The sequence below is a fragment of the Biomphalaria glabrata genome, chromosome 6, assembly GCF_947242115.1.
Source record: "Biomphalaria glabrata chromosome 6, xgBioGlab47.1, whole genome shotgun sequence".
Classification (NCBI taxonomy): Eukaryota; Metazoa; Mollusca; class Gastropoda; family Planorbidae; genus Biomphalaria; species Biomphalaria glabrata.
This window is the reverse complement of record NC_074716.1, coordinates 33,185,804-33,203,278: the sequence shown is the minus strand read 5'-3', so window position 1 is coordinate 33,203,278 and position 17,475 is coordinate 33,185,804. Positions and strand designations below refer to the sequence as shown.

At 30.7% G+C, this 17,475-nt stretch overlaps 1 protein-coding gene and 1 long non-coding RNA gene across 2 annotated transcripts; one reads left to right on the top strand and one right to left on the bottom strand.

Moving 5' to 3' along the window:
* Positions 1–123: 123 nt before the first annotated feature.
* LOC106068583 (DEP domain-containing protein 7-like) lies at positions 124–17,453 on the bottom strand. The gene is made up of 9 exons (XM_013228014.2): positions 17,205–17,453; positions 8,319–8,518; positions 7,565–7,767; positions 7,197–7,336; positions 6,665–6,907; positions 5,252–5,428; positions 4,644–4,765; positions 3,717–3,918; positions 124–2,256 (listed from the first exon to the last, which is right to left on the bottom strand). The coding sequence occupies exons 1-9, from the start codon at positions 17,296–17,298 to the stop codon at positions 2,057–2,059; spliced, it is 1,581 nt and encodes a 526-aa protein (XP_013083468.2). The 5' UTR covers positions 17,299–17,453; the 3' UTR covers positions 124–2,056.
* Positions 12,990–15,057, top strand: LOC106056396 (uncharacterized). The gene is made up of 2 exons (XR_001215700.2): positions 12,990–13,202; positions 14,905–15,057. It is a non-coding gene; the product is annotated as an uncharacterized LOC106056396 (long non-coding RNA).
* Positions 17,454–17,475: the final 22 nt, after the last annotated feature.

The following is a 17,475-nucleotide window of genomic DNA, read 5'->3' as shown; positions in this document are numbered from 1 at the left end:
TGTGAAGTCACTGAAGTCAAGTAATTATGACTTGGATAATGATAGCATATAAAATTTACCAGAATGAATGATTCTTTTCTACTATAAGCAATACTTATAATCAAGGACAACAAAATCAATCAATGATTATTTACTTGTGTCCACAATTATTATTAGATGTTTACAGGACAAACACATTTACAGATGAAAACCAATTACTAAAGAAACAATGAACAAATCATGTAGAATAGCAATAATTTATACAAATGTAAGTATAAACAGGCATGGATTTCAAATGATACAGATAGCCAGATTTTTGTACATGTCCAGATTAAATCACTAAGTTCAGTATATATGGTGTCAGAAGGGCAAGTACTTTACATTAGTACTGTGACAACCTAAGCAGTGATTATCAATAATAAAATTAGTATATTCAAATTGTACAGGTCATGAAAGACAATGTGTAATATTAAGAAATGCTTAATATTTCATTCATAGTTTTGAGCACCTCTTAGTTTACATTGCAAATAAGCAAAACAGCTTTCAAAAGGTTATATTTGTACAAGTTTGCATAGAGACAAAATATTTATTACATTTCACATAGCTACATTTTTATTCATGTTTACTGCTAATTCAAGTAATAAAAATATAATACTATACTTGCAGGGCTAGCCTTAGATAATTAATGGCCCCAAAGTATGTCATTGATTTCAAACCTAGTGTAGGACAACAATAACTTTGAGCATAAGTTTCACTATTTCTTCACTAAAAAAATTGAAAAGAGATAGGTCCCCAACAATAGGAGGAATAGGCAACTGCCTAGTTTGCCTATGCCTTAGGCCAGCCCTGATACTTGCATAGTTAGATAAATTTAAAAAGAAAAAGGATCTTGACATAAATAATATGTTTCGTACAGATATTTAAAATTGATTCCTAATAGTTAGGCGAGAGAAAGGGTAAAGTTAAATGTCTATACATTCAATGTAAGATAAGTGTAGATTCAATGTAAGATAAGTGTAGATGCAATGCAAGATAAGTGTACTTAATCTTATGGCACAAATGAATGAAACACCAAACCATTTTGAAATAGGATTTGAACTATTTTTCCATGTAACTTGTGACTAGAACCAAATAACAGGAAAACAATAAATTAGAAATACAAAACCAAAGAAAAATCTCCCACTAGACATTTTCATTACAAGCAATAAGAATATCAATACATGCACACAGTTTTTAGTGGAGTTATTTAATTCAAAACAGTGTTAATATGACACCCTAGACATTGTTTAGCTTGTCTATTTCTTTCAATCTCTCTCACTATCTTCATTTCCTTATGCTTTTTTTAAAGACAGAAAACTTAAGTTTTGTCTGCACGCGATGCGGGAAAACAAGCAGGTCACAACCAGGTTTACTGCACTCATCCTTAATCTTCAGAATCAAAGAAATAGCCATTACTGGTAGCCACTACCAAAAATCAATAAATCCCTACTAACATATTGAGAGACTAGCTTACAGTATATTCTTTTTCTATACACAAAGTCTAAAAAAAACAAAAACATTATTTGAATTACTGGCAAAAGAAAAAATGTCAATCATTCAGTGTGTTAACTAATTAAATGCATGATTTCACAAAGAAATATAAATAGCACCAAAGATTGTACATTTAATTAAACAGGTAAAATAAATAGACAATAAATGCAACTTAAACAATGATATAAACAACATCAATACAGCTGTGGGTGTACAATATGATTTGTAAATACATAGAATTAATTATATCACTTTCATCAGATATGTGACAAAGGAATGAGCTCATAATAAAGTTCCATGTAAAAAAAACAATAATAAATAATCTCCAAAATGTATGGTAAATTGTTGATAGACAAGCCTTTTAGCTGATATATTTATATGAACAAAAAATATACAAAATAGTATGAAATAGAAAAGTATAATTAAATAAACTCTCACTTTAAGTTCCTTATTGATAGCCTGATTTCTTAATAATCTAATAGTATTAGAATGTATAGAATATTAAACAAAAACTTCTACACAAAAATCTCTTCAAAGAGCAATAAAATCACAGCATGCCTTCAAAGTTTCTTTCAAAGAGATCAGGATAAGATTTCTGAAACTGCTTAAGTCTGTGTTTCTTGTCTTTGAGGGAGATGCTGGTATCATCAAGGACTGAGTTCATCAATTCAATTAGAGACAATTCAGTACAATCTTTACTCTGCCTCTTGTATTCCTCAGCAGAAACCCTATTGCAGAAACTGGCTTCTGTGAAATACATAGGAGATATATAAAGTAGATACTTACAGTAGCAGTATAATAGATACTAATAATAGACATTAAAGATATATGCACATTTAATTAGAGTGGCATCTAACACCATTTAAGATATACTAGTCGAAAGGTGGTGTAGCATACGCCACTATTTTGCAGGGCCGCCTTAGGCCAATGCAACCTATGCGACCGCAGTGGGCCCCGCAATTTTCATAGGCCCCATGCTAATCCTAGGTGTAAATTATTAAATAAAACCATTTGATAACAGATTTTCCACGAAATCTCTTGAAATTGCAAAATATATGAAAAAGTCATGTAAATCTCCATAAATTATTATTAAAATCTTTTGAAAACTCATAAAAATCGCCTAAGTATAGACAAAATGTCATTTTGAGGAGTCATTCAATATGGAAAAAGCCAAAACTGTGCGGAAAAAAAAAACGGCATTATGTAATACCCATAATTGTGGAATCTGTTTAAAGAAGCTTCTCGTGACTCAAACTAATGAAAAATTACTTGAGGTCAACAATTCTCGAAGATAGATTGAAACATTTGGTAATTCTTGCTGCTGAGCGTGATCTTTGTAGGCAATAGAATTTTTATGATATTCTAATTCTGTACGCATTGATCTTTGTAGGAAATAGAATTTTTATGATATTCTAATTCTGTACGCAGTAAAGAATGAATTAAATGCAAAGACGAATTTATTTTCTAATACAAACTCTTAATTTTCACTTATTATTCATATCCCTACCCAAACTGGGCTCTGCGCAATCCGTTTCACACAGTGCCCCACAATGGTTAAGTCTGCTATTAAGTGAAGGGTGAATACAGAGAAGATTACTTGTTCTCTCCTCCCCTCCCCCCAACCTCTTTTTTTTTTTTCGTCTCAAAAGTTCGACTTGCAGAGATAAAAGAGTGATCTTTACTTCTTTGTGTCCAAACTGTTGAGCTATGAAGAGAATTATATATATATATAGATTTGATTAGAGTAACACCATTTGAAAAATCACTAAATTAGAGACACTTCAGGCCAGAAGTCTAAAAAGTAAAGTAACAATAATACATAAAATGCCATAAAAATCCATACAATTACAAACACAAAATTTTAACCTACAATATTCAGACACCAAGATAAAATCATATATTTTATCCATATGCTAAGACAAATTCGTACAATGCTTCTTCTGCCATTAGAGAATAAAACGGGTTTCAAAGACTTTTGATAAGGACTCTGCCCTCTGGTACAGTTACTATGTCCTAACAAAAGCAATTGTTGACATGCTGACATTTTACTACCCAGGATTTTAGTGGGAGGGTGTTAATAAATTCTGTTTGTACAATATTTTAAAATCATTATGATTTTGCATTTCAATTGATCAACACTAACATTGTCTCAAATAATAAAAAATTCTGAAACTGTTATCTGAAGACATCAGATAGTTCCCTCTTACCACAGTCCAACATTGACTTCCCTGTCTTCATCTGGTAGAGTCTGATGGCCACCTTCTGTCTGACTTGTCTAGGTACAGTCAACATTCTGTCCACATTGGTCATCATGAACTGAACCAGCTTCTGAACAACATTGGAAGCCAGCAGCTTGTGTTGGAATATACAGTTGGTCAGAAGGCCAAGGATCACCATCTCATTGGATTCCTGAACCAGGGGGAAATCAGATGAATGATTGAAACAAAGCAACATTTGAAAGAATAATGACATCAGGATTTATAAAGAACTGATGCTGACAACCATAAGTCTAAGCTTTTAAAGTGGAAAACAAAATCTACATAATCTGTCAGGCATTGCAACTGACCAATCACTTTATTGACAGATTTCATGAAAACTTAAAAAGAGTAAAAATAAATATAATCAAATATTAATTGAATGAAAATAAAGAGACACAAATCCAAATGAAATCAACCATGACTATGTAACGTTGGCTAAAAAATATTTAACAGAAGTGAGCAAACCCTTATTTATATTTATGGCTAATCTTTGAAGAAAAGGTTTTGAAGTTTAAACATGTACTTTTTAATGAACAATATCCTATCTTACATCTTTGAGATTCATGAAAATAAATAGTTAAAAATAGTTTAAATGTAGTTTTAAGTTAATATCTAATTAGAAGCCAAAATAAAATAATATTACATTTCCTATTTCTCTCAGAAACAAACACTGTGACCAGAACAATATAAGTTAGCATATTAATTATATTAATTAATTAAATTAATTGCCTGACACTGTAATCAGTCCAGATTGACCAGCAATCGCTATTAACTGGTAATAAAAATGGGACATGGCAGTCTATGATATGTGATGAAACAACAGAAGCTTTCACTTTAATTTTTGTTCTAAACTCTAACCCTAAAAATAGAGATTACCTCTGGGTCAAGCCGAATGGAAGTGTCAGCAGCAACAGATCTCATAAACTTGAGCAGTCTGTAAAGTTCTTCTCTAGCGGCTACAGGCAACAGGATCATGTATAGCTGTAAGGCACTCAATGCTGAAATACAAGGTTATACTGCTAATAAAATTAATAATAAGATTAGTAAAATAAAAATTATCCAATTGAAAATGCATTTTTACTAAAAGTGTTGCTACTTTGTTTTTCCAATTTATTTAAAAATTTTTAAACTCCAAAAAGATAATGAAATCAAAATTTAAATCAGGTTCTGTACAAATTATGCTTTTAAAATGTATAAACCAGACATTAACAAGGTACTTATTCTATTAAATAAACAGTCAAAACAACATATCATCTGATCTTGATAACAGCGTTCAAGCCTTTGCTCCAAACTATATTACAATATCCTTATGTGTGCTTCAGTTCTTTGTAAAGACTTGGTATGGTTATGGGGATATTCCCAAATAAACTTTCATAACCAAAAGCTTTTGCTTTAATTCTAAGAGCCAATATGACAATGAAATTCTGTACATAAAAATTGGATGTAAACACACAAAAATTGTGAATCATAATTCAGCTACTTACCATTCTCCTCATTCCCAGCCAAGACTAAATTTAGAATGGCAATATGGAGCTCCAAATATTTTGCTGGAAGAAGACATTCACTCCGGCTGGTGAAATGTTTGACAATAATATCTTTTGCCCACAATTTGGCTTCAATGCCCCTACGTCTGAATACTGGTTCACTCAATAAATTCAATGCTGATTAAAAAATATAAGCCAAGATAAGTATTCTTAGTCTAGAAAGATCTATCTTAACACTCTGGCTCCTTCTGTCACAAGAGACAATGAATAGATTGTATTTAAAAGATTCACAACAGTAACTTCTGCCTCAATGTGGACAGAATCTGTTATGGCTGAACAGGCCAATTTTCAAGAAATGGCGAATTTTCTTTCATGTATTGTTTTAGTATATGATGACAAATAACTAATGCATGATCCATCAAGGAATAAACTGGCGAGAATGCCATCAACTTAACCTGCCTTGAAAGCATACAACAACAGATATTTATAAGGCCAACAGAAATAGCAAAGAGAAGACAAAAATAAAAATGTTTATTAATGGAATGAAAGCTAAATTATAAGAGGGTCTCACACTTAATGGAATGAAAGCTAAATTACAAGAGGGTCTCACACTTACTGGAATGAAAGCTAAATTATAAGAGGGTCTCACACTTACTGGAATGAAAGCTAAATTATAAGAGGGTCTCACACTTAATGGAATGAAAGCTAAATTATAAGAGGGTCTCACACTTACTGGAATGAAAGCTAAATTATAAGAGGGTTTCACACTTACTGGAATGAAAGATAAATTATAAGAGGGTCTCACACTTACTGGAATGAAAGCTAAATTACAAGAGGGTCTCACACTTAATGGAATGAAAGCTAAATTATAAGAGGGTCTCACACTTAAATAAAGATCATTTGCTACATCTCATGAAAGGCCTTCCAAGTAAAAGCCCCTGGATATGGCAAAGATTTGTAAATTAACATTTTTTTTTTAAAGTTATTAAAATATGACATTAAAAAAATGAAGCCATGAACGCTTTAGGAAACATTACTTTCAAAGACTGCATTCCCAATGATGAATCAAAGACTACAACATATTTAAGGTTAGACTAACCCTCTTTATAACATTGGGATCAGTGTAAAAAAAAAACAACAACAAATGATATAACACATTCTCACCAGAAAATTCAACCTAAAAACAACTTTAAATAAAAAAATAAAAAAAAAGAACCTGTCATTACAACACATGTAGTGTCCAGCAGTTTTAAGAAACCATTAGATATGATTTATGTGTAAATTATTTACATTTTACGTATAAAACTAAATAGTTTGGCTTGCACTAAAATAAAGTAACAAAGCTTTAATTTATAAAAACAACAAATAAATTACAATGTGTCAGTATTTGTTATATTTTTAAAACGTTCAAACCTTTAGGTAAAAATTCAATGCAGTCAACAGCAGTCTGAAGTAAAGGGTCAGATGGTGTGTTTAATGCACTGGGTGTCAATGGCAGGTGCCAACTGCGAGCCACGAGGTTGGAGATAATCAGATGGTCTCTCTGTATTTGTTGACGAGATCGCTTGTCCTCGCTCAGAATCCCATCCAGAAAGGTCAATTCAACCAGGGTCAGCAGTTGTGTCAAGGCCACTTCTCTCCATACATCATCCACATCTGAATAATATCATTTCAAGGCCAAATAGTTCTTTGAAGAAACAACATATTTTATACAACTTGAAATAAGTAAAAGATAAACATTTCATTGAAAAAAAAAAGAATTAAAACATTTTTCATCATATTATTTTAGTTTTTTTATTACTAAATTTTAGTTATTATTTGATTGGAGTATTCTAAACTGCAACAGGGCTGACATAATCTACTTATAATTGTACAAGTGACAATAAGTTAAAGTATGAGAGATGTAGTACAAGTAACAAAAGCCACAGACTAAATGAGGTATTACCTGCAGATTCTAAGACTTTGTTTAATTTCCCTGGGGTTTGAAGGACATCAGAGTTTTTAGAATTTTGGATTTCTCTAAATGGTTTTTTGAATTCGGGCACATCAGGTTCTTCATCAGGCTCAAGACTGTCACCAGAAAATCTGAATCACAAGCAAATAAATAAAATAGTTCAATCAAGTTTAAAAAATACAAGAGATAAGTGGCTATTGCTAACAAGGACATTGACATTTATGAAAATCTGAACCCAATAATCAGCTAAAGTATTTGAAAAAGCAAAATGCTTCAAACAAATGAATGCACCCTGGACATATTAAAAACATTCAATGTAACCAAGTTTGTGACTGCACTCCTTTATTTGTGTTCCTAACCTCAAAATGTCTGAAGCTTGTGTTGAATTCTGAACATCTTCCTCGTCTTCCTCATGGCCATCTACAGCATCACCATCCACAGCATGTTCACCAATGAAGTGATATAATCTGCTACTGCTATCCTCAAATACTGAAGGCTTCTCTGGATCTGGCCTGTCTGTGGCAGATTGAAAAACTTTCCTTTGCATCAACATCTGGCAAACCTTTTTTTTTTGTTATATGTAAATATTTGAAAGTTAAATTTTTCTCTCACATGCTTTGCATATTAATACACCCAAAACAAAATAGTTGTAAAGAAAATATATCTTACTTTAATTTGGAGAACAGAAGAAAGGTGATGTGACTAAAATAAAAATATGCAAGTAAACACTAAAATTAAAATATATGAACTTTCATTTTTAATTTTTCACTATTAACAAAAGATTGGTGGCTATTCGGTTACTTTTGATAAATATATTAAAAACTTTATTTACAGTTATATACATTTTTAAAAAGTACATGCAAGGCAGGTTTATTTTTACAGACTAACAAATTAAAGAAAAAGACCTATCAGTTCTCTTGAAATATCAATTTACAATTTTACATCTATAAACTTTGAATGTAAAAAAAACATTTTAAAACAAAAAGAACTTAAGGTTCACAAGTGTTTTATTCTATAGCCAGTCTGAAATCAGCTGGAAGAAATCAAATTCCACATGAGAAGAAAATTGGAAAAACAAAAGAAAAAAAAAGTTTTGAAATAGTGTAACTGTACTTTAACTGCTTTTTCCCTGGATAAATCTGTGGAAAACATGTCCTTGTCGTTCAGTAGGAAATGAAGGACAACATCAACAGCATCTGTCCCGGTAAAACAATTCTCTATTTGGCGCATCTTATATCTCCTTTTTTTCAGTTCCACTTTGGACTTGAAATGCTCAATCAAGTCATTCCAGATTTTAGTGGCACGAAAAGGTCCTATGATAACAAGGGTAAAAAGAAACGAACAAGAAAACATTGAAAATATTTTTTTAGCTTATACAAAGTAAGTTGTCTCAATTCAGTCATGTAATTAAGTTTGTAATAGATCTAGATCAACAACAGTAAATCTGTGCAAATATTTTTACCAATTCATTTTGTTTAGCACTATTTCAAGCTTTTAACTTTCTCAATACACTATGATCCTATCACTTATATGGACCAGTTGGGACAATGGGGAAAAAAAAAAAAAGGGGGGAGGGGGTGAAATGGACATCTGAGTGAATTTTACCATTATATTTTAAAAGAATTTATAAATAACAACTCATGACTCAAGCCTCTTCAAGCTGACATTCTAACCACTCTGCTAGTGTGGTGTGTATGCAAATAGAAGATTACATACTTATCTATTGTTTGTTTCACACTTACTTTAAAGCAGTGACCTATAAAGAGTACTAGCTCAGCTCATACCACCACCTCAGTCATGTACAATTTCTTTCTTACCAAACAAAATAATTAATTACCAATAGAAGTTAATTGACTAATTGATAAAGCTACCTTGTAATGTGTAACTACACACAGTTATTTGAGGTGAAAGAGTGGTAGGGTCGGCATGGTCATGCATACAAGTTTGCAAAGGATTTTCTTTTTTTAAAAGTGGAAAGCAGGTTAGAAACTGTTCCATCAAAGGAAATATGTCTAAAACATGTTTTCATTTTCAAATTTCGTCCTAAAAATCATTTTGTTTTTACACCAACACAAGGACACAAGCCATTTTCACTTTTCCCATGCTCCACATTTTCATTCTTGGCTTGCTGGCATCACAGCCAGGTCATTACAGCTTTACCTGTAGTCCTAAGGAAAAAAATTGTGTCTCTGTTGTGGGGGAGAATAGGATATGTCATTACAGGTAGTCTCTCCACTATACCTACAGAGGCTTTTTTCCCCATAATGCAACTCCACTAGCACAGTGCATGCGTATGTAACACCTTAGTCTTTTTGGTACCAGTACTTGGAGGATCGATAATTGCTAGTCTCATGCTCTTTTACCAATTTTTAAAAATATTTTTATTTTAAATGTCTCCACTCTTTTAGTATGCTTAATGGGCATGGAGGGGGAAGAAGCTTCACGCTCTCTTCTGATTTTGAGTTTTTTACACCATGTATCTAGCAGAGTTTGAGTTTTTTGGCATAGCGGAGGGCCGGGTAGCAAAGCAAAGTTTTATCTGTAGCTGGTAGACCAATGGTTGATAGTCTTTTGACCTCTGACCCACCTTGTAACTGACAGTAGTAGGTACTTTGATAAACTGACCTAGATCCATTCTTTTTTCTCCCAAAAACCATAGTGGCATGGTCATGCGTACAAGTTTGCAAAGGATTTTCTTTTTTTAAAAGTGGAAAGCAGGTTAGAAACTGTTCCATCAAAGGAAATATGTCTAAAACATGTTTTCATTTTCAAATTTCATCCTAAAAATCATTTTGTTTTTACACCAATATAGTGTAAATATAGACTGGAAGTAGGAAGTTATTTTTATTTGGGGGAAGTCAAATATGTTTTATGTACTATATCTATGTGAAAAAAAAATGGCGGCAATTGAGCTATAAATTCTAGGACTAACATTTCAGCCAATATATAATTATGATCTTTAGTTTTGAAAAGTACAAAACTGCCATATTCCCAATATTTTGCCTTTGTTTCATAATCATAGACATAGCCAATATATATAGGTTTGTGATGTGGATCTATGTTTGTTGACATGGCTTCTTTATTAATGTATGGCGGTCGTCTTATCGATTCAAATTGTTAGAATTAGTTTTTAGTAAAAAAAGTCAAAGAAAAATGAGCAGAACGTGCTCTATTGTTCGTAGTACGATAGGCCAAGGATAAATTCTAAAGGTTGAAAAAAAAAAATTGAATATTATACACATTAACTTTCAGTTTCAGTAAGTCAGAATAATTCAGTATCACTGTGACTGTCACTAATTTAATATTGATAGATCAATAGATCTAAATCTAATAAATATGACTAATATTTGTTATAACTAGGTCTAATACTTTTCATACTTTTTACTACTAACTATTAAACTAGTCAGTCTATCATCTATGCATGCAGACTAGATCTAGTATAAATATAGATTATAGATCTAGTGACAATCTAGTCCTAGACTATTTATATACTAACTATAGACTAGACTAAACAGATTATAATTATAGTTTATAGTATAGTAGTATAGTACTAGTAGTAAGTAGTATTTTTTTACTATAGTATTTATATAGACAAGATCTAAATCTAGTATTTAAAACTATTTATAATTATTTTAATTATGTAAATTTAATAGATTTGGTAGGCACGATTAGAGATATAATAATACAGAAGGGGTTCTATCAATCATATAGGTTATGGCAGAAAAAAAACAAACTATAAATACTTTTAATTTTACACTGCTCATAACTGCTGTATAACTCATACAAACTTATCTTTTCCCAAATGTTTCCCATAATAATTTTTACTTTATCGTCCAGTCTATATATATATGTCTATGGTCAGCACATTTTACCCTTTTTTTAGGGGTGGTCATTTCCATCAAAGTTTTAGCACATTGTATTTGATTTCAGGACTAATTGTGATTACTTTTTGTAAACAAAAGATATCAGAGATCATTTTTATTTGCTTTTGAAGCCAATCTGTGAAATTTTTCTTAACAAAAGTTTATGTGAAAGTTGACATTTTTACAACTTTTTTTCCTATAAAAGTTACAACAATGCTGTTTGCTACAATAATTTATCATATTATGAAATGTGTAAATTTCAAATTTCATTAAATTCTCTTGGCGCACTTAAAAGATATTTGATATTAAAATTAACAAAGACAAAGAAGGGTAAAGTTTTATTTTTTAAATAAAATAAAAGTGTTTATAGTTATAACAATCTCACTAATTCTATGAATTTAGCATGTTAACATATATCTGTGTGCTAAGTTTGAACTTTGTAGCTTGTCACACTCTTTAGATATTAATTTTCAAAGTTGATGGTTAAAATCTATTTTTAGTAACAACCAACACTGTGATTTACTGAAAATGGTCAATTTCTATCTATCACATCCTATTTTTAGAAGCACAGATAGGAATGTTTCATTTAGATTAACTTTTATAATGTTTAAATGCTATATTATATTATAGAGAGGGAATACGTGTCTTTATTATAATGACTCTGCAATGTGCAAATTTTAAAGTAAAAATAAATTTAAGTAAAAAATCTTTTAATAACTTTTAAATAAATCGCAAGGTTTCTTTTTTATTTTATTGTCCGATGCAAGAAATTTTTCATTTACAATCTAATTTTAAAGCATTTAAATTCAGGCATTTTAAAATGATTAATTGCCAATGCTCTACAAAAAGGTTTAAACTGTTTTTTATGAAGTTTATTAAACTTATAGTCATAAAATTTTAGCAAATATTTTTCTGCGCAGTGCTATTTTCATTTTTAATTTATAAAAATTATCTATCTGATGCATATAAATAGCTATTTAAATACAGTAGAATTATAATTAAACAAAATAAAACACACTACAGATCTCTGATTTGTTTTATTTGTGATTTTTGGGCTCATATGATGACAAAATCGCAAATATTTTTATTTTTGTCGAAGTCTTTTTTTTATATATTAATTCACTTTTTTTCAAAGTTTTTATTGCTTGGTCTTATTTTTTAAATTTGTTTTAACAGAATACAGGTTAATGAAAAAGAGTGTGAAGTTTCAACCCCATATCTTGAAGGCTTTTTATAATACAGTTAATTAAAGTTCAACTGTCAGTTGTTTTGGTCACAGATTTTTTTTTGCTTTACAAAGGACAAAGTCTAATTTTTTTTTTTTTTTTCCCTCACAATTAACCCGGCAATATAAAATTGGTATCATTGGAAAGCATTTCTCAAGCTCTATCTAACCAAATGGGTTTCATTGCATTGTGATCATTTTGAAATTTTTATCGAAGTACCTAACAGTAGCTGGCTGACCAATCATTGTTTATTCCTCTCACACTCCATATTTTCTCAATTACAGTAAGTAGTTATTAGCTGGATGATTAATAATTATTGGTTACACCCACCAAGTCCCCTTATTAAGTTATTTATCCTTACATTTTTTTTAAACATGACAGAAGACATTTGCCCCTCCCCCATCATGATCAATGGAAACTTTTGAAACCAAGATATTAGACAGAAAATAATAAATAAGTGTTCTGAGCTTTAAAACTCACTTTGTCTCATTATAATATTATATAAATTATTATAGTTTAAATATAGACTAGATCTAGAATTAATACCGTATTATTTTTATATGAATAAAAATGGTTAAAGAATAACTAAGTAGACTAGAATCTAATTTTAATAAAGTAAAAAAAATACTAAAAAAAGGGTGGGACAGGCCGGCAAGATTATTATATATATATATATTATATATATATTTATTATATTAAAGACCAACTGAAGAGGTTTTTTTCGAAATTGAGATAGCGATTGATTTAGATAGTAGATAGCATCAAAGTTAGTTCCTAAAAATTTGAGATTTTAGAAAAGCGTATTTATATTAGAAAAAGTAATTTGAAAGTGTAAAAAATAACGAGATTTGAAAATCAGCTTCAATGGCCGAAACCGGAAGTGACGTATTGTAATGGACTGAGAAAATGTAAATAAAAATAGACATGGCTGGATACGTTATTGATAGCGATTCAGATGATAAACTTATCTAAATCTTGCTGTCCAACAATTTTAAATGATACTTATCATGGGATGCACCAAAATGCCCTGAAGAGAACTCTTCTACTTTTTCAAAATATATTATAGAGCAGACTATTGAATTAATATAATTATAGATAGATTATAATAGGACTAGTCACTAGATTGTCACTAGAATGACTAGATCATAGTCATAGATCTAGTCTACTCTAGTAGTAGTCTCTAGTATCATCAAGTACTAGTAGATCATCTAGGACTAGGTATACTATACTTAGACTATACTAAGTCTAATAGTACTAGTGATACTAATAGTATACTATTAGTCTATTATAATTTTTATTATAACAAAACTAAATGGTTAGATCTATCTATCTATTCTATATTATTTTCTATATCTCTAATTCTAGCTAGGCCTTCTAACACTTTTACTAGTCACTCACTAGATCTAGATCTAGTTTATAAATACTTGACTTGTATTATTGTACTAATTGTAGTATTACTACTAGTAATACTAGTAATAGTTTATAAACTAGTAGATTTAACTAATTTAAGTAGATATAGAGTAATCTAGACTAGCCTCTATGTTAAGTCTAAGCCCAGTCGCCAACATTTTTTAATGCTTGAATTTGTATATCTCTGTTCTGTAATAGTAAGACCTAGTGAGTAGTGTCCTAGCAATAGCATAAAGATTATTCATAGATATAAATATAATATTATAATAGTCAAGGACTAAACCTAAAGCCTAAGCTAAATCTATCTAGAATATATTTATACTCTTTACTAGCCCTTACTATACTTATTAATAAGGCTAAACTTTAGATCTAAAAAAATGATAAGTCATCATTTATATTGGTAATATAAAATACAGATTTTTACTAAACACATGTGACATTTCTTTAAGTCTTAAACTTAAACAGGGCGGGTCCTAACGATTGCGGGGCCCTATGTGAAACTGATTGCGCGGGGCCTAGTCTGGGTGGGAATAAGGATAATAAGTGAAAATTAAGATTTCGTATTTAAAAAAAATTCGACTTTGAATTTTATTAAATCTTTACTAAGTACAAGATTACGATCAAATTAACTTTACTTTACAAACTTTGCAACCTATGGCATATTAAAATGCCAGTCACTCTATTAAAGTAAATAAAGTATGGAAACTTCTGATTAACGTGAAAATTTGCCTGATTATTACATTTTAGTACATGAAAGCTGACAATGTCTTATTTCGTTTATCTCGCGTAGGATTAGCGTTTTCCAGAATGAATGACACCCACAATTTTGTCTATTTTTCAGGAGATTTTTATGAGATTTCCAGGTTTTATATATACCGATATATATATATATATTGCAATTTAACTATTACACCTAGAATTAGCACGAAGCCTATGAAAGTGCAGGGCCCACTGCGACCGCATAGGTTGCAGTGGCTTAAGACTGACCCTGGTCTTATATATATTAGATTGCCTAGACCTAGAGTAGAGTAATTTATTATTATTAAGAACAATAAGAGTTAGATGTTGATGTTAGATCAGATAATCAGTATAACATATATAATATATATATATATATATATAACCACTAGTTCTATATATAATGTATACATAATTAAGTATAAATGTTAATAAATAAATTTTTTAAAATCTATTTTACAGAAAACATATATGACATGTGGCATACAGACAAGTTTACTAGATGGATCTTTCATCATTTTGGAAATACAATATTCCCTGTGAAACAAATCACAGAAACATTCTACAATTTTATTTTATATAATAAATACCAATAAATGTAAATACAAAATCACATTTTAATAGAGTTCTTCATTATACACACAACATTATTTTAGTATGTTCCTTTTCACTTGCTAGGTTTAGACAAAGTTTCGAATCAGGATTTAATATTATTAAGTCATAGCCCAAAACTCCAGCAGGATGTTAGTTAATGGCAGTGGTCAATGTTTGAACCTGAGACCACAGAGAAGACAGTTCAGAATGCAAACCACACAACTTTCTGCGTTTCGAAACCTATTCAAATTTTGATCATTTTTATGTTAATGCAGATCTGAATGTCCATTGCAATGATGACTTGATCTGTAAAGGGGTTACATTTTTTAAAAATAAGTTGGATCTCATTCTTCGAATGATGCTATTTATTAGAAATTGCAACGTGGAATACATATTAGAGGCCAAAAGAAAATCCACTGATGAGGGAAGACGTAGACGTCGTAAAGAACATTTAAATTGACCACCAGCTGAATATGGTTATGTCTTCGCTGGACGCGGCAAAATATCTAGTTTGCAGCTGGGGCTGCGTAGCCATGGAAAATACTGCATTTCTCATTAATCTTTCGACTCGACTGCCAGCCTTATTTATTAAACACTTTAAATTATGTATAGCTCTGCATTTTTTAATAACAATAAAAAAAAATATATATTCAGTGATTAACTGGCAATAATTGGGTTACTAAAATTTAATAAAATGAGTTGCATAATTACATCAACAGTAGCCTATATGCATTACTTAACATTATATTGATACTATAATTTATTTTCCACTTCCCTGACTTCCCAGAGAAAAGAAAAAAACGACAACTCCTTCTCCAGTAGGATAATCTCTTTCATTTATAGTCTAAACACAATTTAAAACTTTGTTACCTACAGTTACAGATTAACTTGCTAACTTAACTATCTAATAATCTAATGATTCTATTCCAATCAACAAATGAGTCAAGCGTGAGATAAATGAAAACTCTTCAATTTTTAGATATCTATTTATAGAACTATGTAAGTATATAGGCCCGAATATACGGTACGAATATATTTAAATAAGAGTGTAATAAAATCCATATTTCGTATATTAATAATATTATAGAATTGGTAGATCTAGGTCTAATTTTTGCCTTATAGATTACTTTTTAGAAATTTAGATCTAGTACTTTTTTTTACTAGTATATCTAAATCAGACTACTTTTAAGTTAAGGTTTAAGTTAAAGCTATTTGCCTAGTGTTGTACGGGGTTGTGACTCTAGATTCAAACTAAATATAATCGTATACTACAATAACTACATTGAATGAGCTCAACATTCCCATTGTAATAATTGTTTTTTTCCCATATTGGGCCTATTTACGGACGACTATAGGTTAATAATCACTATTAAGTGTATAGATAGAGTATATAATTTTAAACTTTGTTTTTCTAGGTCTAGGCCCAGCACCTCGATCGGATGTCTAAATAGATAGGTCTTATCTCTAAATATCCAATACTACTATTACTAGATCTAGACTTCATCTAATTGGATTTAGATCTAAATTTAGGTCTACTTCGTACATCATTAATGATCTGAGAAAAGAACTCTGCTCTTGATCAAAAGCAGTAGATCTAGAACTAGAATAAGCCTGAAGCAGTAACATAAGCCATAAATTGCGTAACTTGACTAAAACGAAACATGTGAACTGAGGCTCGCGGTACTGCGTGGGCTGAAACGCTGTTCGCTTGACTAGATCAAGAATAAGCCGACAAACAGTAGATCTAACATGCAAAGCCATAAATTGCGTGATTTGACCTAATTTCTCCGACTCTAACATCCACTTTTTATAAATTGGCGTGTTTTAGTCGCCTTTGTTTTTAGAAACTAGCATTCCTGTAAAAAGGAATAGGGAAATACGCTGAGCCATAAACTGAAAAATTTGACCTAATTTCCCTTAAACTACGTCATCGACCTTGGTTGTCTGGGAAATACTGATCTCGAATGGCTTCGAGATTGTGAAATTTAATAGTCCCTAAAACTCACATTAAATTGCTTATATCTAAATAATTACAAAGAATATAGGTCTACAATTTCGTATGTATGTTTTTTTAAGCATTATGAATCTAAAAAAAAGTATAACACCGGTTTCCGCGTCTGACCCCAAAACCTCTTCAGTTGGTCTTTAATATATCGATGGTAAATTACCAATAGGTCCTTTGGACTCTCTGAACGGTATAGATCTTTCAAATTGTCCTGTCTGTGGTGACTGAGCTACCGTGTGATAGAAACCACTGGCCATTTAAAAAATAAAAAGTTAATTTAAGTGTTATAATGTAGCAGTGGTCTAAATGTAACTAATCTAGATCTAGATCTGTGTCAGTGATAGCCGACTCAGATCTATCTAGATCTAGTAGACTTGTTTTGAATGAACCTCCTGAGCCAAGTGGCCAGATTTTTTTTCTGACACTCAGATGCA

What these genes read in the sequence shown, in the direction of transcription:
- LOC106068583 (XM_013228014.2), bottom strand. Translation starts at nt 17,298, where the DNA reads ATGGCCAGTGGTTTCTATCACACGGTAGCTCAGTCACCACAGACAGGA. An exon ending in AGAGTCCAAAGGACCTATTG is followed by an intron (nt 8,519 to 17,204) that starts GTAATTTACCAT and finishes TTGTTATCATAG; the next exon opens with GACCTTTTCGTGCCACTAAA. An exon ending in CAAAGTCTTAGAATCTGCAG is followed by an intron (nt 6,908 to 7,196) that starts GTAATACCTCAT and finishes GATATTATTCAG; the next exon opens with ATGTGGATGATGTATGGAGA.